General features: G+C 44.8%; 5 protein-coding genes across 5 annotated transcripts; all 5 read left to right on the top strand.

The window, feature by feature from the left end:
- Window positions 1-2,822: 2,822 nt before the first annotated feature.
- PHALS_07655 (uncharacterized protein) lies at window positions 2,823-3,172 on the top strand (the record flags this gene model as incomplete). Its single annotated transcript, XM_024721161.1, has 3 exons — window positions 2,823-2,843; window positions 2,923-3,013; window positions 3,087-3,172. The coding sequence occupies 3 exons, from the start codon at window positions 2,823-2,825 to the stop codon at window positions 3,170-3,172; spliced, it is 198 nt and encodes a 65-aa protein (XP_024586288.1).
- A 1,265-nt stretch (window positions 3,173-4,437) lies between these two features.
- PHALS_07654 (ubiquitin activating e1) lies at window positions 4,438-5,949 on the top strand (the record flags this gene model as incomplete). The annotated part of the gene is made up of 1 exon (XM_024721160.1): window positions 4,438-5,949. The coding sequence occupies one exon, from the start codon at window positions 4,438-4,440 to the stop codon at window positions 5,947-5,949; it is 1,512 nt and encodes a 503-aa protein (XP_024586287.1).
- Window positions 5,950-6,574: 625 nt separating this feature from the next.
- On the top strand, window positions 6,575-10,897 carry PHALS_07653 (structural maintenance of chromosomes protein; the record flags this gene model as incomplete). Its single annotated transcript, XM_024721159.1, has 1 exon — window positions 6,575-10,897. The coding sequence occupies one exon, from the start codon at window positions 6,575-6,577 to the stop codon at window positions 10,895-10,897; it is 4,323 nt and encodes a 1,440-aa protein (XP_024586286.1).
- A 1,094-nt stretch (window positions 10,898-11,991) lies between these two features.
- On the top strand, window positions 11,992-13,101 carry PHALS_07652 (polygalacturonase, putative; the record flags this gene model as incomplete). The annotated part of the gene is made up of 1 exon (XM_024721158.1): window positions 11,992-13,101. The coding sequence occupies one exon, from the start codon at window positions 11,992-11,994 to the stop codon at window positions 13,099-13,101; it is 1,110 nt and encodes a 369-aa protein (XP_024586285.1).
- Window positions 13,102-17,931: 4,830 nt separating this feature from the next.
- Window positions 17,932-18,206, top strand: PHALS_07651 (uncharacterized protein; the record flags this gene model as incomplete). Its single annotated transcript, XM_024721157.1, has 2 exons — window positions 17,932-18,108; window positions 18,195-18,206. The coding sequence occupies 2 exons, from the start codon at window positions 17,932-17,934 to the stop codon at window positions 18,204-18,206; spliced, it is 189 nt and encodes a 62-aa protein (XP_024586284.1).
- Between the last annotated feature and the right edge of the window lie 4,275 nt (window positions 18,207-22,481).

Genomic DNA, 22,481 nt, shown 5'->3' with positions numbered 1-22,481 from the left:
CCCGGATGCAGAGCAGAATGCTTTAGTGACACTCCGCCCTCCTCTGCCGATATACGGCCGAGTCATTCACTGATGGTGAGGCGCTCCCCACACTCCGTGATCGATCTATCTTGAATGAAATTTTGAAATAATCCGTCGCTGAGTTCACGACGACGTCAAGCTCTTCACTAATTTATACTTGACCCAATAAGACTAGCCGAGCCCTGACCCAGCAGCTCTTCGATCCTCTCTGCCCTCATCTGGTGACATACGGTCGAGCCATGCACTGAAATTTTGTTCTCTACACTTCAGCTTCATTCCGTAACCGCCACCTCTTGAGATAAGCTCCGAGCCATTTCGCCACGGAACTCACGAGGGCGTCCAGCTCGTCGATAGCAAGCCATACTTGGCCCAAGTTAGTCGTCCTGTTCGTCTCTAGGCACAAGAGTAATAGCGGCTTCTACAGATTTCATATCGTCGTAATCATGGTTTTGAACTATGGAAAATTGCTCCACCCGTCAGGGTGCACCCTAAAATTCCTTCGCCTCGGAGCCATCTTCTCACACACGAGCAAGCGAGCGACCATAATTTGCATCGCAAATGCTCTACGACTCTACATGTAACAGGTTATTTGGAGTGACGCCTGAGCCTGAAGCAGCCATCGTCGAATACGTTTGTAACTTCGATGAAGACTGTGCCTTGGGTACTGAATGCTGGCAAGATTGCAAACTGTATCGCACTCTATTCGCGCTCTGGATATGAAAGATGTGTCGCCACACTCATAATCCATCTTTTTATGCCAGCTTCGGCAAAGTGAACATTCGACTAGAGTGTCATTTTATGCTTGACTTACAACAGAGCGTTTCACATTAGCCTAGCAGTCAAAGTTGGATTGTGATTTGTATACCAGTAGATCTCAGGATATGTTTGTGTTCTGCAACGACCATGAACGGTCAGTGTTTCGCGATAGCAGCTTAAACTTACAGACCACAGTCGGTCAATTGCATTTAACAAAAATACTTACACCACTACAAACATATTCGCGATCTGTCTGTCCCTGTTGTCGCTGAGATGAGTTAAGTGTTTTACTACGAGGTGTAGCCGGGTTAATATCAGCGAGATAAATTGTATGACAGACACGAGCCACATCGTGGTGATTTCAAGAAGGATAGAGGTGTATTTTACCAATTTTAAATCCGATTGCAGCATATACTCGGTTCTTGACGCAAAATCAAGTTAGCCAAAGCAACATGGTCCTGCGTCGCGGTAAAAAGTGGCACTGGCCGGATTGCCAGGGCCTTACTCTGTGAAATTCTTCCTGTAGGGCATGATACCTCATGATATCATGCCCTACAGGAAGAATTTATAGCGATATACTCGAGCACTGCTCGCAAATGTTCAACGTGTTTCTCCACATTAGACTCCAGGCACTACCCAGCCATGAACGACTGTATAGTCAAACTAGGATAGTTCATACCCATAATATGGCCTGAATAGCTGCTTCACCAGAGCTAGTGCATTTGGCATTCGACTTCGTATGACCCGCTACTCGCGGAGCATCTCGCTCTAATACTTATCGCAGTATAAGGTCATCGCTTTTCCACGAGCAGTGAATAATATCATCAACTAGATCAAGGTAACTGAGCAAATGGCTACCTACTGATTTGTTTTGCAACACACAAGCATTCACAAGTATCCACTTGCGATTTCCTTGCTGACACAAGAGGTCAGTGCCGAAAGAAAAAAATACTCTTGCAAACCAAACCTGCCTTACACTTTTACGATAGAAAGGACCCATGGCGTCACACTTCTCCCGTGATAAAAAGTCAGTTTCGTGACGCACATCTCGGTCCGGGCATATTCGTTGTGGGTCTCTTGTCACCACGTCGTGATTTCCCTTCAACAAAGGGTGTGATTTTTTCGAAGGATTCGTGACGGTAAGTGGTTGTTATCTACACTTAGCGCACGCTGCAATGGCCATGAATGAGCTCAACTCCGACAACTGTACTATTTGCCTTGCAATTCTTTGCAAGCAGCCTTTAACAATTGTACCACAAGCTCAATAAAAGCTACTACTGGCGGTAATTAGGGGGCCTTGGTCGGATTATGAGTCTAATACTTGCGAATTCCGGTCGGTCTTCATCTACATAAGCTTTGTCACAGGATAACGCGTCACTCGGTCGCTTATACTCCTCTGGCACGATAAACCAACAATCTTATAGTGATTGTTTACAGCCGAAACCTGAGGCCAGTTGCTCATTCCTGCTTAATCGGGGTACACTCTAGAGACCGCGATATACGATCACCTCTCTATGTCTCACTCACCACCGCTTTTGTCTTTCCAGCTCCGACACATTACCTTTGCAAGATGATCCGAACAATCTCATGACCTGCATTGATGCGATCGTAGCTGCATGCCCGCATAAAAACCGCTTTTATTAAGAGGAAGAGGCGGGCCCATGACTGGTCACATTTCTCTACAGAATAAGCGCATAGCCTCTAGCTTGTTTGCATTCTGATCGATCCATGGCTCGAGACGTTCACGTCTCACCATACCTAGGATGATACATTTTTTTGTATTTGGAATTAAAACAAAACGTCATTCCACGCTGTCACTTTTTTAGATTTCGAATGAGGGTTTAACAGAGTCTCTGGTGTGCTTACGAGTGTCCCTATCGCAAGATGCACGGACACTGTGCGTGTATGTATTTGGCATTTTCAATGCACTCGCATTCTGTCCTATTTTTAAAGTTGGTTTTCGTTCGACACTTCGACATTTGTATATCTGTCAAGTCTTTCGTGACAGCTCAGGACAGTTAAAAAACAACTCCCAACCCTGAACCATGAGAGCCACCAGCAATAGAGTAAGTGCTTTCTTTAGCGTTGATTTGCATTCACATTGGTCTCTGATGGTCGCGATAGAGCCCAAATCGTTTCTGATAGGTCGCCTGCGCTGACTGGAACTCGACATTTTCCGGTAACACTTTCATTGGACCAATTTACCTGACCCTTCGCATTTCACAGCCGAATAAAGGTGCGCGCAGAGCGTTAACGTTAAATGCTCCAACAGTTGTAACCTCGGCGGGGACCGCAATACCGTTTTGCAGCCAAGATATCTATATTCTTTCGAATCATGGCTGATGTCTGTCGCCTTCGGTGCGTTCAAGAAGCTCCACATCTGGAAGTCGGATAACCCTTAAGCTGTATTTAGCGCTTCCGCGAATGAGGTGGATGGACGTGAAAGGTCTTAGTTTGAACAACACCTGTTCGGGTATTGTAGACTGTTACCGCCCCCAAAGGAGATCTATCGCCATCGCAGCGGTTAAAATTTGCAATTTCTTAACACAGTTCGCTACTTTCTGCCCCTAAAGGTTACTAATTTCTGAAGCGCACTTGCTAGGCAGTGTGGGCACGCGTATGGCGCATTCAGTTCTTTCCATGCAAAAGATCTTGTTTCACAATGACACTGCACATAAGTGCCCCATCTCGCGCACAGCCTCATAGCCACAAGCGCGACGCGATTTTGGTTTATCGAGTGAATGGCCACGTTCATGGCCAACACGGCTTACCTCATTAAGAAGATAAGCTATTCATTGCTCCCTACCTCGAAGTACTCAACACCTTACTCAAAGTGATTGATTCTCAACATCACGGTGGAACCGATTGGGCTCACAGAAAATGTTGTTCTGGAGATGTAATATTAGCGCGTTGTTAGCACCTTCGACGAGCGATTATCGCATCTGGCGCTTGATTACAGTAATCTTACCCCTTCGGGACCAGCAATAGACATAAAATGTTCAAGCGTGTCCAATTATCGGCGACAGATACTCGAACACCTCAGGCTTTATTATCACAAGGGTTACAATTTTTTCATACAACTCGGTCGTATTATTGACTACAAAATTTTATAAGCGCGATATGGTTGCCGTGCAGTATACACAGAAAGATTCGCTCGAAGAGACCGCGCCAACAATTTGACAGTGATTGAGCTCAAATGCTATACCCATGATCTTCTGTTATGCTCAAGGTTGCTATGCATCTAATATTAATTTTGCTTTATGTATGCGTTTTATATCGAAGCTAACGTTGTGGCTTAAGATGCCCCGTGTACCACGCTCCCCTTCACCGAGTCTCATCACCTTCACCGGCACTTATACTCAATTACACACAAGTGAAATGTAAATGCCTACAAATTGTATCTTGCACAATTGTACAAGAGTGTAACATGTATGCACACGAAAGCTATGTACATACTCTATCAAGCTCAATATGCGTTGTCTTCTGTGCAAACAAACAGCATTCAATTCAGAATTAAGAAAATTTTGGACTTTTGTGTTTTCTCCTTAAACCGAGGTACTTTACCTCGATTAGTGTCCACCACATAATATTTTGCCACTTCCTTTTTCATTTTCGACGTATCTTCTGGCCTTCACCATTTGCCCTCCGGGAGTGACTTTTATGACCTCACCGTCTACATCACCTCCATCTCCGTCTCTTGCCCATAAGAAGAAGCCAAAGCTGATCCATTCTGATTCTGCGTACGCTCATTCGTCACAAGACACTTCCACCTCATCCTGCGCTAAGAAAACGAACACCATGCACTCGGTGCGCAAGAGCCAGCGTCATTGGGATGTACGTCGTTTGCTAAGCCACCGTACGAGTTTTCCAGCTGAAACATCGTCCGTAGCATTAGGGGAATTTGACCCCGAAGCAGCTCAGGATACATTTACCTTCCTGCAAGATGAGTGCCGTGTATTAATTGTTGGAGCAGGTGGATTAGGCTGCGAGCTCTTAAAAAATGTGGTGCTCTCAGGTTTCACAAACGTCGATATCATTGATATGGACACGATCGATGTGTCCAACTTGAATCGTCAATTTTTATTTCGAGCGGCAGATGTTGGCAAGTCAAAGGCCGAGTGTGCTGCGGCCTTTGTACGGACACGCATGAACACGACAGCAAATCAAGTGAATATTACGCCACATTATAAAAAAGTGCAAGACATGGGAATCGACTTTTATCGCCAGTTTCACGTAATTCTCTCGGGTCTTGACAACATTGAAGCACGTCGCTACTTAAACTCACTCGTTGTGTCCCTAGTTGATGTCGATGAAGATGGACAAGTTGATCCATCGACTATCATTCCACTCATAGATGGCGGGACCGAAGGCTTGCGCGGTCAGGCACGTGTGATTATCCCCAGGATCACAAGTTGTTTTGAGTGCTCTCTCGAGGCATTTCCCCCGCAAAAGAGCTTTCCAATGTGCACTATTGCAGAGACACCTCGACAACCAGCACATTGTATAGCCTACGCATTTATTGTGCTATGGCCACGTATGTTTCCTGACAAGAAGCTTGACAAGGATTCGCCTGAACACATGCAATGGGTCTTTCAGGCCGCTAAAGAACGTGCTGATCAATTTGGAATTGCTGGTGTGACGTACAGTCTAACATTGGGGGTAGTGAAGAATATTATTCCAGCGGTGGCGTCGACAAACGCAATTGTGTCAGCAATGTGTGTGAGTGAAGCGTTTAAGGCAATGACTTACTGCAGTCGCTTGATGGATAATTACCACATGCACATGGGAGCAACGGGATGCTACTCGCACACATTCCAGTATGATCGAAGACGGGACTGTTTGGTTTGTTCGTCGCAGCATAAGACATTGCAAGTGGATCCTGATGTCATGACGCTGCAAATGCTGATCGATAAGCTTTGCGGCGATGAATTTCGACTGCTCAAACCTTCTATCAGCTCAAGTCATGCAAATCTATTCATGCAAGGACCACCCGCTCTGCGTGCTGCTACCAGTTCTAATCTTTTGAAGCCTTTGCGGGAGCTAGTTCAAGACGGAGAAAGCCTTACGATCACAGATTCGGTCTTTGTAGGTGACATGGCGCTGTCATTACAACTTGTTTTTCAGACGAAAGAACACAATAAAGTAGAATATCTCGCGCCAATGGAAGATTAAGCAGCGTTGCACACAACATTGCATTTTTGTTATCTAGTGCCATCATTTTTTCGCGGAAGCAGTTTCACCTTTAATATCAATTATAATTCTGAATTGTTGAAGTTATTGATTCAATTGATGAGCCCAACACATTAATAAAAGTTGCTTACGGCCATGATTGCTTACAGGTTTAGCGTACAATATCGTGGTCAAGAACTTTGACAAACATTGTAGCAGAATCTAGATGAATATAATGCAGTCTCCGCTCTATTGCGACCTGCCTCAAATATCGCTCATGTCAATTTCTGCATAATTTGCAGTAGCTTATACCTGCTTCCTTGTCTTCTGTGCCCAGAGATACTCGGCTTGAAGTCTTCATCTTGGCTTCGATAGCTAATCTTCACCTGACCCGTTTATTACCGGTCTAATCTATCTTCAAAGCCGCTTCAGCCGGCAACATTCGGATATTGAAAGCGCACTAAGTTGCGTACAATGCGGACAGAAGTGCGCATTCCCGCATCCTGTATAATACTATCATTGCTTACTATATGCCTAAAGGACCTTCACTCTTCCATCTTTTTGAAAATTTCTCTGGTCATCTGCAATTTTCATAAATTGATTCCGCGCGCAAGGCTTCGAGTGCAGCATGGCAAGCGAGGATGTAGATGTTGAATCGGCACGTCCCGCAGAAGAGCAATATCAAATGAATGAACCATTGGAATCGACAGAGATAGAAGAGACTACTAGTAGTGCACAGACGATAGGAACTCAAGATGCTTCAAGTGAGACTCAAGTAATGGAGACACAAGATGCTGTCCAGGCGCCTTTAACGCCCGTCACCAAGACGCCAACACCTGTCGCCACGCCAACAGCTACTTTGCTGACAGGTGCTTCATCGACGCTGTCAACGCCTGTCAAAAGCGTTCCCGTCAAGCGACTTATGATCACCAAGATGCAGCTGGAAAATTTCAAATCTTATGCAGGTAAAGTTGAAATCGGACCTTTCCACAAATGCTTCAGCGCCGTGGTGGGTCCCAATGGAAGTGGCAAGTCTAATGTCATAGATGCGCTGCTCTTTGTTTTTGGTAAACGCGCGTCTAAATTGCGGCTGAAAAAAGTCTCGGAACTGGTGCATCGCTCGGCCAATTTCCCGAATTTGGACATGGCAACCGTTTCTGTTTTTTTCCAAGAAATTATTGACACGGACGACACGACCGCAAAAGTTACAGACAATGAAGCTAACTATGCAGTCGTTCCTGATTCTCAATTCAGTGTCACTCGCACTGCCACAAAAAGTAATGCAAGTAAATATTATGTAGATGATCGACCAAGTAACTTTACGCGCGTCACAGAGTTGCTACAAGACAAGGGAATTGATTTGAATAATAATCGCTTTTTAATTTTGCAGGGGGAAGTGGAACAGATTGCTATGATGAAGAGCAAAGGCGCTGAGGGCGCGAATGAAGACGGTTTGCTCGAGTATCTGGAAGATATCATTGGCTCAAATGTCTATGTGGAACCCACGGAGCGAGTGTGGGATGAAGTTGAACAGTGCAACGAAGTGCGAGGCGAAAAAGTAAATCGGGTTAAGCTTGTGGAGAAAGAAAAGGATCATTTAGAGGGTCCACGAACCGAAGCGCTCGAGTATTTGCGCAAAGAGAAGGAATTGTACATGAAGACAAACATATTGTACCAATTATGGATCCAAGAAGCCACTAAAATTCGTGAGTTTTGTGAGTCAAAGCGTGACAAGCTGAAGGCCAAATACAATGCGGAAATGGCTCGTATGGAGAAGAATCGAGAGGAACTGCAGTCTGTGGAGACCATTTACCAGCGTATAAAGAGTGAACACGATGAAGTGGCTAAACAGCTTGATGAAGCGAAAAATGAATACGCTGAGTTTGAAAAGCAAGATGTGAAGCTGCGGGAGGAGCTGAAGTACGCCAAGGAACGGCAAAAGGAATTGCAGACTGCACAAAAAAAGGAATTGGAAAAGCAGAAAATTATCGAGCAGAAGGTGCAGGAAAACAAAGATCTTGTGCCGCAATTAGAGAAGGAGGTTGAAAAGTTGCAAGCAAAGCTTAAAAAGCAAGAACAAATTTTGGAGAACATTGTCGAAGGTCACAAGGAAGAGACCACTAAGCTTCGTTGTACAATGGAGAAAATTCAGCAAGAGATGGAACCGTTTCAGGCTGAGATGAATGCTTTGCGATCAGTGATCGACACGACTGACACAGAGATTCAGCTGGTCGAAGAACCTGTCACGAACGCCAAGAAGGCACTTGAAGCCAATTCATGCGGAGCTATCGAAGCTGAAGCGAATTTACGTGGTCTTAAGGAAGAGCAAACTGAGAAGCGGGAGAAGCTGACGAAGATGAAGAATCGTGTTGTTGATGCTCAGCAAGAGCTGCTTGAGGTGAAAAGTCGAGAAAGCTCCGTTGCGGAGAAATATCGGGAGGCACGTACCAAAGCAGAAGAGGCCTCTGGTGCTGTGCAGTCCCATGCGACCCGGAATCGCATGCTGCAAGAATTGCTTAACGCCTCCAAACCGGGTAAACCATTAGAAAAGGCTGGATTATGTGGTCGTCTGGGGGATCTTGGTGCGATCGATAGCAAATTTGACGTTGCCATTTCAACAGCTTGCGGTGCGCTGAACAACTTGGTAGTAGAGACTACATCAGGGGCGCAAGCGTGCGTGGCTTATTTACGAAAGCATAATTTAGGGCGGACGACATTTTTGATTTTAGAACAGCTGGGTTATTTGAAATCGAAATACTCTCAGCATTTTCGTGAGGTAACTTCTCCGTCTGGACATCCAGCCCCCCGACTTTTCGATCTCGTTAAAGTGACGGAAAAAAAGTATTTGCCGGCCTTTTATTATGCCTTACGCGACACATTAGTGGCAAAAAATCTGGATGAGGCATCTGCAATCGCTTACCAAGGTCGACAATGTAAGTACCGTGTTGTTACCCTTGATGGGCAGCTTGTAGAGATGTCCGGTGCCATGTCTGGTGGAGGAAAGCGTGCTCGTAGTGGTGGCATGTCGAGCTCGCTTGCAAGCGGTTTAAGTGAGGATGAAATTCGAGATCTTCAGGGAGCGGCATCTGCATTGCGCAGCGAACTTGGACAACTTCGCGATGAGAGAGAATCGCTGGAGAAAGAGTTAGCACAGCTTGGTCGTACCATCGAACAGTATGAAAATGATCTGCCGAAGATTGATTTGAATGTAAGGGCGACTGAAACGCGCCTGGAAGATCTTAAAATGAATAAAAAGACGCTAGAGAAACAAACAAAGCTCTCTGCAGACGCCAAGAAGAAGGTTGAGAAGCTTATCAAGACTAAGACTGCTAAGGAAGCCGAGTTTAAAACTACGAAAATCAAAGTTGACAAAATGGCGGCCAATTTGGCTAAGTTGAAGGATCAAATTCTTGATGTTGGTGGGGAGAAGTTGCGCAAGGAGCAAGATGTGGCGAAAAAGATCACAAAGCAAATTGCTGAAAAGACTAAACAAATGACCAAAATTCGAGTCGACTATAAAAACAGCCAAAAAAATACTGGAAAAAACGAGCAGGCTCTGAGAAAAATTGAAGACGATATTGAAGCGGCGAAGAGAAAGATCGAGGACACCCGTAACCAAATCACTGGTATGGAAGAAAAGGCTCTTGCAGTGCTTCAACGGTGCGAGGCCGTTGGCGAAGAGGTTGCTGCGAAGGAAAAAGAGCTTCGTAAAGACGAAGCCAAGTACAAGAAACTCAAGAAGGAATATGATGTGATGGCGAGTGCCGAAGTCGATCTAAGCAACAGCTTGGAGGACTGCGAAAAGATGGTTGAGGAAAATTTAAAGAAGGAGAGGTACTGTAAAACAAAACTTACGACTCTTCACGCTGCTTTTGTCACGGATCAAGAGAACAATGCTGGTTTCTTTGAGGATGAACGCGGCCAACCTGCTCGAAAGCGTCACAAGAAGAACAGGAACGCTGACGAACATGAGGACACAAACGAGGAGCAGAAGACGGAGCAGGAAGAAGAGGGTAGTGAGAATGAAGAAGATGCTAATCTCGACGTTTCACTCGAACAGCTTCCCATACTCGACCCTGTTACGCTGTCCCGTTACAGCAAAGAAGAGGTAAAGTACGAAATGTCGGTACTTGAGCAGCTGCGCGATGAATTAAAAGCCAACGTAAACATGGGTGCCTTGACTGAGTACAAGAAAAAAAAGGAGGAATACAAAGCGCGTGTCTCAGAGTTAGAAGAGGTGACTAAACTACGTGATGCAAAGCGACATGAGTACGACGAGCTGCGCCGCAAGCGATTAGAGGAATTTATGACGGGCTTTCGCCTGATTACTCTCAAGCTGAAGGAAATGTATCAGATGATCACGCTTGGTGGTGACGCCGAGCTGGAGCTTGTGGATTCTTTGGATCCATTTTCAGAAGGTGTCGTGTTCAGTGTGCGGCCTTCGAAGAAAAGCTGGAAGAACATTTCGAACCTTTCTGGTGGTGAAAAGACTCTGGCATCGTTAGCCCTTGTATTTGCGTTGCATCATTACAAACCGACGCCTCTGTATGTGATGGATGAAATTGACGCTGCCTTGGATTTCAAAAACGTGTCGATCGTGGGCAACTACATCAAGCAACGCACCCGCAACGCGCAGTTCATCATCATCTCGTTGCGCAACAATATGTTTGAACTCGCGGATCGTCTTGTTGGGATTTACAAGACAAACGACGCCACAAAGAGTGTGACGATTAATCCGAAAATTTACGAACAGGGCACTACCACGAATGTGACAACAACGCCAGTGGGACAGAAGCCAGGAACCCCGGGCATGAATAGTCCTTATAGTAGCTCCGACCGGTCCGTGAAAAAAGCTCGTCGGACTAGCCAGCTGTCAGTGCCATCTCCCGTCTCACAGCAAACTGTATCAGCATTGAGCACGCCTCTGCAAGACCGAACAAACCGGTCGTAGGTTAGCACGTACTAGTCATTCGTTGTGTAGTGGATACATCTGTTCGGGATCTCTTGGTGCATTTGGTAAGGTCACTTTAAATTGTTCTGTCGCCTTGCACACTGCAAATCTTACGTTCCAGCATAACGTCTGCACGAAGACGACAGCTGTTAAAATTTTACGAAATGACAAGAGCTGGACTGATTTTACCGGAGACAGTAGTGTCAGATGCGTAGGAAGATGGAATATGTAAAAGGTCGAGCATTGCTTGGCACTACTGACGACTATTTAAATTTGAAGGTCGACGTTACCAGCGAGCGTTATCATTAAAAATGCCACATCAAGTTTTTCCTTCCAACAAATTTTTGTTAACTCCTGAGTTTGAATAAGCTGAAGAAGAATGGTGGACTAGTGTTTGAATGGCGAACGTTAAACGACGCAAGCGACAACTAAGCGTCAGTTTTTGAAAGTCCCAATTAAGGTCCCACGTCGTTGTGATGGCACCAGATCACAACCAATATATTTACAAAAGAAAAGATCATTACAAAAGAAGATTCATCACTCATATGTTGTAGCAGCACACAATTCAACTACTATAGCACTCTGACAGCTGCTACGAGGACACAATGAGTCCCTTTTCTCGAACATACACGTATGAGCACGTCAATGAGAATACGGAGATTGTTGATGTTGACGATTTGACAGACATAAAATTCGAATAGTAAGTGACACATGACATTACCAGATTCACATCTCCCGCTTCAATGTGCATCTTGTCGGTCGCACAATTTCGCGTATTTGCACTCGTAGCTTTTACTGAGCACGTTGGTGCCTGTTTATGAGCCTTGAAAACCAACTATTTACAACAAAGCTACTACATGATGTCCCCTCTCAACCAACACACATGGTCGAAGATCGATCAAGACGTTTTCTTCGCTCTATTGTGCTGTCAATAGACGTGTTGCACGACTGGACCAGATGAACTACCTGCAATCGAATGGACAAAGACCCATTGATGTAAATCTACACTTCTTTCGAGACCAAGGATGTAGATCATCATTATTCAATTGACCACCACAGCATCTCTGCCTCCCCACGATCTGTTCAGATTACCAATGAAAAGCTTTTCAGCAATTTTCATTGCCTTTGCACTCTTTCATGAATTTGTGGAGAGTTCCTCGTTGCCCCTCAAAGTCAACAATACTTACAATTCAAGTCAACCACTTGGTACTAAGTGCACTCTAACGGGGACATACAGAAAGGGAACCGATATCTCTTTATGCAGCAAGATCACAGTCAGTTCGTTGACTGTTCCGGCTGGTGTTACGCTGGACCTGAGTAAAGCCAAACGCGGAACTATCATCGAGTTTGTCGGCACCACTACTTTTGGCACAAAAATGTGGGATGGACCTCTTGTGCGTGTTACTGGAATTGACCTCCAGGTAAAAGGATCAGGTATTCTAGACGGTCAAGGGGCTCGGTATTGGAAGAAAGGCCAATCGATCACACGTCCAGTTTTTTTTAAACTTCTAGGCGTCATGACGTCAACGATATCTGGTCTTACCCTTAAAAATATGCCATATCGTACCTTCAGCATCGTCAATTGCAAGAAAACGACACTTACTGGTCTCACTCTTGACTCGAGTGCCGGTAATGGCATCGCAACGAACACGGACGGATTCGATCTGACCAAAAATGACCAAATCACGATTACAGGCAACATCATTCGCAACCAAGATGACTGTCTAGCTATGCAGTCGAGCACAAATACAGTGTTTACCAATAATTGTTGCTACAATGGTCACGGAATTTCGATTGGATCTATTGGCGGACAAGCTGTCGACGAGTCGACAACAGTTCAAGGTCTATTAGTTCAAGGCAATACGATCCAGGATAGTGAAAACGGTCTTCGTATCAAAGCTATCATTGGACTTCAAGGGCTTGTCTCCAATGTGAAATACATTAACAACAAGGTTGTGAACGTGAGGAATGCTATCGTCATCCATTCGGACTACAGTAAGGCCAGAGGTCGCTACACAGGCGCTCCAACTAGTAAGGTTACCATTTCGGGGGTCACCATTTCGGGTCTTTCAGGTTCAGCCTCTAAACTGTACGACATTGGCGCTAATCCCGATTGCGTATCGGGCTTGGACTTTTCGGGCTTGTCGTTGAGTTACTCACTTCGGGGAACAATTTCAGGCCTTGCCGCTAACATAAAGATTTAGTGTTTTACCATGCTCTTTGGTATTGAATGGTAGTAGATCAGTGACAAATTTAACTCTTGAATGGAAAGCGTATTGTTTGCTCAACAATTGTAGTGTGACTGATGCTGATGCTGCTGATCCATGCGAGTAAATAACTGCACAATTAATATGGGAACAATGTCTTTGAGGTAGAGAGGCTAAGTCGGTAATGGATTTGGTTCTCATTCGAACAGAGCAGCGGCTCAAACTAGGAGGTCACATGGTAGAATGGGCTCAAACGCGGCGTTTTGTTTAATACAATACGTTTTTAGCTGGAGAGTTCAAGCGATAGATATCGCGAGTGATCACAACACACAACATGGTCAATCGCGTGCGGTCAGAGCTTTTTTCACTGATCACAATTTGAGAACTAGCGGACTTTGTCGAAGTAAGCGCTGGATAGGGCTTACCATGTTTGAAAAAGTTATGACTAACAACTTCACGGAATACAAAACCTTTCGCGTCCATCCAGCCTTGTTCGATGAAGAGGTAAGAGTCGCATTATATATGTAACAGGTAGAGGCTTTACCAGCATGCCAAAGCCGTTGGATCTCAGTCAATCTGAGAAGAAAGCGAAATTTTACTTAGATGCCAAATAACGCCGTGATATCTGCTATTAGAGTATCAAGCAATTCGCCCAGTGTCCTTTTTTCTTGAGCAGAGAAATACGAAAGGTTTTGTTATCACATAAGATTAATCGGCAGACTTCTCGCGATAAATTTGGTCCTAGTACACATGGAGAACCTACTGGGATATAATTGTGCTTTCTTGTACCAAGTGGAGGTCGAGATCAACGTGCCCAGCCTATAGAAGGTAACTTTCGTAAAGAGAGATGTAGTATACGTCTCGGATTTATTGACTGTTAATATTAATGTCTTGGGCTATGTAAAGTCCAGATATTTTCGAGGGTGGCTTGCAATCACGTCCGACGCGCGACCTCTACGCGGAGGCATCGGGGATGCCATGTGCGGATACGATACCAATGGGTCTCGCGACGGGAAGAGCTGAGATTTTTTGAACCTTGTTGTAGAGGACTTTGGCAGCGTAAATGTCGTTTGGATCTAAAATTGCGTCAAATATGCGATCTTGTTCTATAAGTGACTTGGCTGGAGCTCTCTGAGCCATGAATCGACCGAAAGTCGATGCCATCAGGTGCCACAAACATTTTTGAGATCATAAGACCACCGTTGCAGGAATGCCGAGGTGTTTAGCGTGGACAAAGAGCTGTGATACACCGTCTTGTGTAACCCACCCCACTCATACCATGGTACGTGTAATCCCGTTACAGCTCCGATACTTGAGCAGCGCTCAGTGGATTACGTGCCACCCCACGTTTGGCCCACGAACCATGCCCGAAATTCTCCTCGGTGTTCACCAACTCGAATACTCCGATCCCAGCACGTTGACCGTTTCGGCACAGAGCCCGCGCCAATAGCGTTTTTGTCTCCTAGTAGAGGCGGGTTCATGACTCACCAAAGCTCCACCAGGAGACGTGCGCGTAGCGCCCAATGTCTTCGACCTGGTGCTTCAGCCATACCATACCAAGAATGAGGTCATACTTTGATTCCAAGTCGAAAATTAAGCAGAAAGCCAAGCTATCAATGTCAAGAAACTTGACACCGAGGTCCACAGGGACCTTCGGCGCCGTGACACATGTCTCCGTCGCTAAGCAAACAGTGACGATGTTACTCAACCGCGCCTTCGGCGCCTCAGCATACAGCTAACTTCCTTCCATGTGGAGCGTCGATCATAATTGCCTGATGTCCTGTAGTCGATTAGGATCTTCCATGCTTCTAAAGCCCTTCACGGTCGCCTCCACGACCAGCGAGCCCGGCTTGCATACACGTTTCACGTTCAAGAGCATGGGGTATCCCGGCAATAAGAGCTCTCAACTCTAGGACAAAGTCCAATGCTTCCTTCTTGCCCGATCGGGCGACAAGGAAACGCGATCACACACGATATGCCTGTTAAGGCGGCGAGAAAAATCGCAAAAGCTGCAGTCCCAGCTCCTTCCAGGAGGGAAACGCCGCTTCAACCGTAGTACCTAACGTGAGCGTCCATTCTGGCGCTTAGCCCCCGAGCTTAAAATAGCTAGCGCCTAGCGCTGTTGCTCGGGTTGACGCATGGCGGACGCCATAGCGATCTCGACCCCTCTCACCCAGATCAGGAGACTCTCTTCATTCTTGCCCTCAAAGGTCTTAACACTCACCATTAGCAGCTTGGGTCGGGAGGAGTCATCCGTCGTCGACGGTGGCGTCATGGACGCAGCTGACCCCAACTTTTTCCGCTGTGATGCTTCAACAGAGCATTTACATAGCTTTTAAGCGCCTATAGGTGCGCGCTGATCGCTTCAGATCCTTGCGAAGCGAGGTGTTGCACTCCATTAGGGTCAAGCAGAGACATCAGCCTTTGAAGCCCGTCCTGCATGCCCTGAGGCAAATAAGAAAAATTCTCCATCCTCACAAAGGGTCAGTCGTAAGGACTCAGGTGTTGATTGACTACAAGTACTACCAAGTTCAGCGAGGCTGCCGTAGCTCTTTCGCTTGAAAGTAGTTTGGCTACGGTTCGCGACCTTCGTTATATACTAAAAAACAGTACAAGTGTAGCGGATTGCAATTCACTTACTCTAGGCATAAACAACCTTAACTCCCAGGCTAATTATCTCTTTCAGTTTAGATGTAAACTATTTTATTTGCGGCAAAGCCGCCAGTATCGAAATCGATAAAACTTCTTGATAAGATAGTAAAACCCAAATAACGTTTATAACTACTGGCATTTCAGCCACGTACTCTTATTGGAGTGTTACCACACCATTGTGTGGTCACACAATCTTGTGCGACACACACCCTACATAACAGGGCACGTGAAACCCCATTATATATCATGTGTCTTAAAACACATATTGTGTTTGCGGTATACATCGCTGCACGTTAGGTGCCATGTGTGTCAGTGCTATAGTATAAAATGTCTTTGAATAAACCACAGCAGTCCAGACGTGCGAATGCGTGTTCCGACAAAAAGCGACATGTGAGTTATCAAACGCCTTGGTTTCAAATACTTTCAGCAATGCAACACATGTCGCGTCTGCCCTACACGCTGTGCGGATCGCCTCATCAATTGACAACGTCATCCTGAAAACATGCAACAAGTCATAGTCGAAGCGACGCGAAGGTGCATCCGCAATTGCATTCCGCTGAACTGGCTGATATTTCACTTTGAAAATTGAGCCCAGTAAGGATTGATAACCATCTTACTATTCTGTTGAGAGTGAGGCAAAGACCATGCTGTGCGCAATGACACACGCTTTTTATAAATCTCAAACGGCTATGAGTCAAGCAAATGCATTCCGAACTTTACGAGGGCAAAGCTTGTTGCACTTTACTTCGTGTCTTGTACGAAGTACTTTCTCAGCACCTTCCAGCAGGAGAGACTTGAATGCAAGCACGCATTCATGTCCTGCTTGTATTTTAGCACGGTTTATTGCTAGAATCGAAGCCTCGCAACGACATGAAATTGCCTCTCTACGCTGAGAGATACCAACTTTGAAAAATGCATGAAGCTTTTATTTACCCCCTCCGGAGACTGCCTCGTCAGCCGTACCACTCCATCATTTCGCAGCCGTTTCAAAGGGTGTCGTAAAACGTCATGTGTGCCTGAATGCAGCGCATAGTTTTGGCTCACTCGGATCTAAACTTCCATTAAATTGGCCGCAAGGTGATTTTCAAAAAGAAAACAATCCAGGTAGCCATAGGGGACTTATGCATTTTTGTTTGGCAGTCAATCAGTGCCGTAAGGTATACAGCTAAACAGTTGATTCATTTTCTTCAAATCTGTGCGTAACAGCAATTGTGACTTATTTTATTTCTAGCGATGAACAGCTTTGCACGTGACCAATTCATTTCAGGATACACTATGAACCGTTGGCACGCTCTTCTCAGCAGAACTCGGCTTTAGGTATTCACACTTAATAGACTACGGTCACTATCACGGTTACATCACGAATGGTGCTGCTCTAAAATTCTGAATCAAACATTCCTAAGGCTAGGCATAGATGGGTGCGTTGATCATACAAGATTTTCCCTATCTCGAAATGAATTACAAGGAATCTAGTATAGAAACGCTTCATTTAGATTTCATTTGATTCTGGGCTATATAAGTTGTCAATCTTGCATAAAAGCATCTATCGGCTATGACGAGACCGGTTCCCGCTAGGAGTTCATACTCAGCAAACGCGTATTGCTTGCAAACTATAACATATGTTAGTCATTGCGAGCGAGAGTGGCATTAGATGATTCACCTCAGAATATTCATACCTCTACTCTTTTGAGCACCGAGTATACTTTTCTACACCTGATGGTCTCCGCGTGCGTCTTCATGTAGGCTAGAAAATAAGAAGTGCCGCGTACACTCTGCTGGTGGTGACAGGCTACCGTTGCTGCCATGCAAAGTGCGACTGGTAGTATCAAAGCAGAGTAGGAGGTTTTTTGATTGCAACATGTTGCTGCACACCTTGAAGAGAGGAAGTAATGAATCTCAGATTTCTTGTTGATAGCGCACAAAAAAGAGGTACATTGCCATATTAAATGTTAAATTGAGAGCCTTCCAAGTGACCGGTACTTAATTGCTCGAATTGATTGAGTGATATACTTCTAGTCAAATCCGACTAGATTGGATACAAATAATACATTTTTCATAGTCTATCATAGTAAAACACGTATTGCGTGAAGCTAGCCGACCATGTTTTTATGGACCTCGATTTCATGCAGTACTGTCACTTTCATCCATACGAAGTTATTTTCTTATTACTCACTCATGAAACTCTACATGGTACTTCTAAGTTTCTCATCAAGTCCACAATGCAAAGGTGTAATGCTCACGTACACTTTAAGAGGGTTGTGCCTAGCTAAACGCTACCAGCAAAATAAGTGCCCACTGAACCCACAAATTCTTATGCAGCACGCTTATAGTAGATCAACTATTGTGCTGCAAGTACGTCCCCCTAGTGCACTCACTAGTACACAATCATGCGAACGTCAACTTCGTCAAAATCCCATTTTAATCTTTGCTTTGTTTAGCGCGTGGAGTAATTAATACAAAAAGACAAGGGATCTGCGGTCGATGTATTAGGCTGTAGCGAAGGCAGGTTCAGGACTGACATTGCAAAACCAGCAAAATTTATTTTAGCTGCTGCTGAGTCTTACGTCTTTGTGTGTGGAGCCACCGCACTCAGACGACTAGGCTAACATGAGATCAGAAGTGGTACTTACAGCTGCTGTTGTATTCATGTGACGTTAGACTCACAGCCATAGCATCATATCTCTCAATAAAGACTTTCCTCAGTAACGAAGGCAAGATGTTCGCTGATAAGAATGATAATAGTATTAAGTTGGCCGACACAATACCTGCACGCTAACCAAAGACTATAGAATCGAGCCACTTTCCGGCCACGGGAGCTTTTAGAAGCCCCTAACGTTTGGTCTCACCTAGTTACGCACACCTTGCCGTTTCTCATATAGCAATAATTACGCCTCGGAATCACGACAAGAATAATCTCGTTATTGATAATTCAGATCAGGATCAGCGAGTCGTCCTGACTCATCTGAAAACCACAGAGTCTTATCGTGTCTCAATGAAATCACTTTAGACTACAACTCATCATGGATTGATCCATCAGTGCCATTAAGTGCACCATGGCAGAATTCTAAACACCTATGCGTGTGGTGGAACATCAACATATTAGTGAGGGAACGTGCACTTCGAAGTCGCTCTACAAGTAGAAACGAAGAGAAAGAGAAGTTTTTTTTTCACATTTCCTCAGAAGTATCGCTTCATTTGATCTAGCAGCGGTCAGAAAATCAGTGCCCTTCGAAAAATTTGTATAGTATCGCGACAGTACCGAATCATACATGACACAACCTAAACGTCAGACGCTATTCATACTTTACCGCGCTACAAGCCACTTTCAATCATACATAAATCTTATAAATCTCACAGTTAACGATGGATCATCAAATTTTCATCATGCGACGTCGACGTCGCGTCGAGCTCTCGACTCCGTATAATCTTTGCGCTTGTACGTATCCTTAAGTCTGTGGTACAACTACAGCTCAAGCATAAAACTTTGAAACCAGATCAGACTTCATCTACTTGTGGGATCGTTGTGTTACACACACATGTAGTTTCCTTAGGAACGGTAAAACAGCAGAAATTCATAGTCAGATAAGCACGAAGGCGAAAAAATCGTGCCATATAGCAATCGCGAGCCTGAATGAGTGCTTGTAGGTGGGACAACTATTCCACTTTACCAAATACTGACTATTCCTCCCAGTTAAATGCCGACCACGATACGTTCTTTAGAGAAGTGGATTCATTCTTGCCCATCAAGAAAGCGCCGATAGAGGGCAACCGTCACTGCTGGCTCATGCGAGTTTTCTCGGACGTGTGACCCGTCGGTTTTTCCTACGAGTCTCGACGCGCATAAACTATGTGAACACTAATCAGCTCTCAGACAAGCCTCAAATCCAAACTATCATGCGGATGGGATTGAGTTTGCTCAAAACGACTTAGCCCACATCACCCCAAAAAAGCAAAAGGCAGCCCAGCTACACGTGATGTCGAAATGACAGAAGCTGATGCATATGATTGGCGTGTCAGATCAAGCTGGTGGCATGGAATTTGGTAAATCTATATCACACATAGCATAACTTCGCATGCTGTTAGGGCTATCAGAGTATTTTGCATTATTTCTCTGTCTATGACCTTAAAGAGTCCAATATTTCAAGAGCTGCCGGACATAGTGTCGTGCGATTGGCGCATGAAGCTCAAAGTCGATATAATAAATTTACAACGAAGTATAACATGGCTGGCAATTTCAAGTTAGTCACGGCTCCCACCAAAACCAGAGCTATTTGTGGAGATATCCGAGAAATACGGAGGTAACAAGCAGCCAATAAAACCTTTTGTGGAGGCGTGGACTGCGTTCTTTGACACAAACGCAATGCATTAGAGATATAAGCTCCAGCGCAGCTGTTGCTTCGCCGGTTGCTTGGAGATAACTCTCCACCACACAATTAGTGCCATTGGTTTGCAAATACTGCGCTACGGGTGTATCAATCCTGGCGCCATAATTAGTGCAAGGTGCAGATCATCATGCGAGACAATTGCCAAATTTATGCCATGCTGATAAAAAGCTTGCTCAAAAAAACAGCTTGACTGCACGCTCACCTGGAAATTTTGTGACGAGATGTGCCATCTTGCTCAGGCTGTTCATAGTGAGAACAACGTCGGTATTACCTGATGCGTCTTATGGAAGACTAATCAACTACTAGCACTTTGCCCGAACCAGCAGCTGCCCAAGGGCGCTGACGTATGCGTTTTAAGTTCTGTTTTTGCTGACAGGTTTACCACGCGTGGGCATACTTGCTTAACAAGCAATACATTCAAGTCCATGAATATGAAGCGCTTACTCAGCTGTTTCTAATCTCTGAGGATAGTACCATCATGAAATCCCACCGCGCGCTGAGGTTCAGAACGTAATGTGGTAAGCCCTGAGACAAGGAATGACGGTCCACGCGCGGTATCAAATGTTCCGATAAAGCAACACTAAATGACAGTGCAGTACATGGTGCATTTGACTTTTTCTCATTGCGGATAGCATTATCTATGCTCGACTCATACGATGTGTCATGGATCAATCAGAATATGTGAGACGTATTAACGCGTCACCACATCAAGTCGGCCAGATTTCAATCTGATCCCAATAGTACACCTGGCAAAATATTCTACATCTTTGTCGTTCTCCGCGAGAGATGTGGCGACGCTGTTATAAATCATGATTTAAATTGATCATAAACAGCGTAGAGGTAAGGAGGTGTACTCGGAAGTTACTGTATATGTACGTCACTGTGCTTTGTTACGTCACTGTGCTTTGTTACGTCACTGTGCTTAGTTGGAAAATCTGTATGATTATTGCGGCTCTATGCTAGCAGAATGTGAGCTCAAAAACGTGTTCATGACCATCGGCATCAGCTAAAATTCAATTATAGTCTATGGCCAAGACCGGAGTGTCGCGGGCGACATAAAAAGCTGACCAGGATCTTGAATGTCCGAAATTGAAACAAACATATATTCTATGCTTTTTACTTAGAAAGCGCCCTCTTCTGTCGCATCGTGATACGGGTAAATATTCTTTATAAGACGATCGATGAAAGGCTGTGCCATAAAGGCAATTTTTGCAATTACTTGTGCAAGTAGTTGGCATGGTCAAGCACTATCCTAAGATTCATTGGAATGCTGCATTGAAATTATACGATATGTTACAAATCGCATTTTCCATTCGAGAACCCGTGCTTCCAAATAAATCATCCAATAAATGTGATTTCGTCCACGCGCAGGCATGAATGCTTATGTCGGCAAATATCGGATTGAGACACATACGATCGAGCATTGTTCGTATGTGTTTCATGTGGATGCTCACATCAAATTAAACATGTTATACTCGGCATACAGCAAATAATTCGTTGAAATGTGCACAGTGCGGTCTAATAGTTATGTCATCCGAATTTTAATTGTTTTGGCGCTCCAAACGGTCGCTGGGGCATTACCAGCCACTGCCAGAGCATTCGCCAAAAGTACTTGCAGAATGAACGAATTCATCGGTGACTGTCGTGGGCAGTTGATAACATACATCAAATAGCTTGAGAGGTCTGAGCAAGTAGCAACAGACCAAGCTGTTCTACAGCAAGTCTAATCGGAAGGCGACGATTGTGCTGGAACGATGATTGCATCTCGTTTGTTATATTTACGCACAAAACACCACAGGCCGAACGCCAAATGTCAAGCGTTGTTTTGTGCACCACAAGGTCGAAGCCGTCTATATTGTCATACTTGATGAGGATCACTGTCTCCGGCATGGCTGAAAGCTGTGAATGTACTCACAGAATACCGGTTCACAGGGTGTGATGGGTGACTAGAAGGATCCTGCATATATGTATATATATTACTGAAAAGATATCATGATGTGGTGTCAAGAAATCCACGAAGCTTGTAGCACTTAGTTCACCGAGTATGTCAAGAAGGGTCCTGGTGTCTGGAAAAAAATTTGGCGTTACCATAAATCCACTACAGGGAAATGTCAGATACAATCTGAGAGGCGAGATTTAAGGTGCGTGGATCCTTTTATAGGCTTAAACAGTAATCCCAGTGCAAATAAATTTTGTCTCGAAGCGCTTTGCTTCTAAGATATACAGAGGCTTACGATTGAGCTATCCATTCCGTCAATACCCTTGAACGTTATTTTGCCGAAAAGACATAAGGTTGATACAGCTTGACAATGTCGTTTTGGGGTACCTGATGAAATTAGC

The sequence above is a fragment of the Plasmopara halstedii genome (assembly GCF_900000015.1).
Source record: "Plasmopara halstedii genome assembly, contig: Scaffold_3120, whole genome shotgun sequence".
NCBI lineage: Eukaryota > Oomycota > Peronosporomycetes > Peronosporales > Peronosporaceae > Plasmopara > Plasmopara halstedii.
Note: the sequence above shows the minus strand (reverse complement) of the source record. Positions and strands in the feature narration are given on the sequence as shown.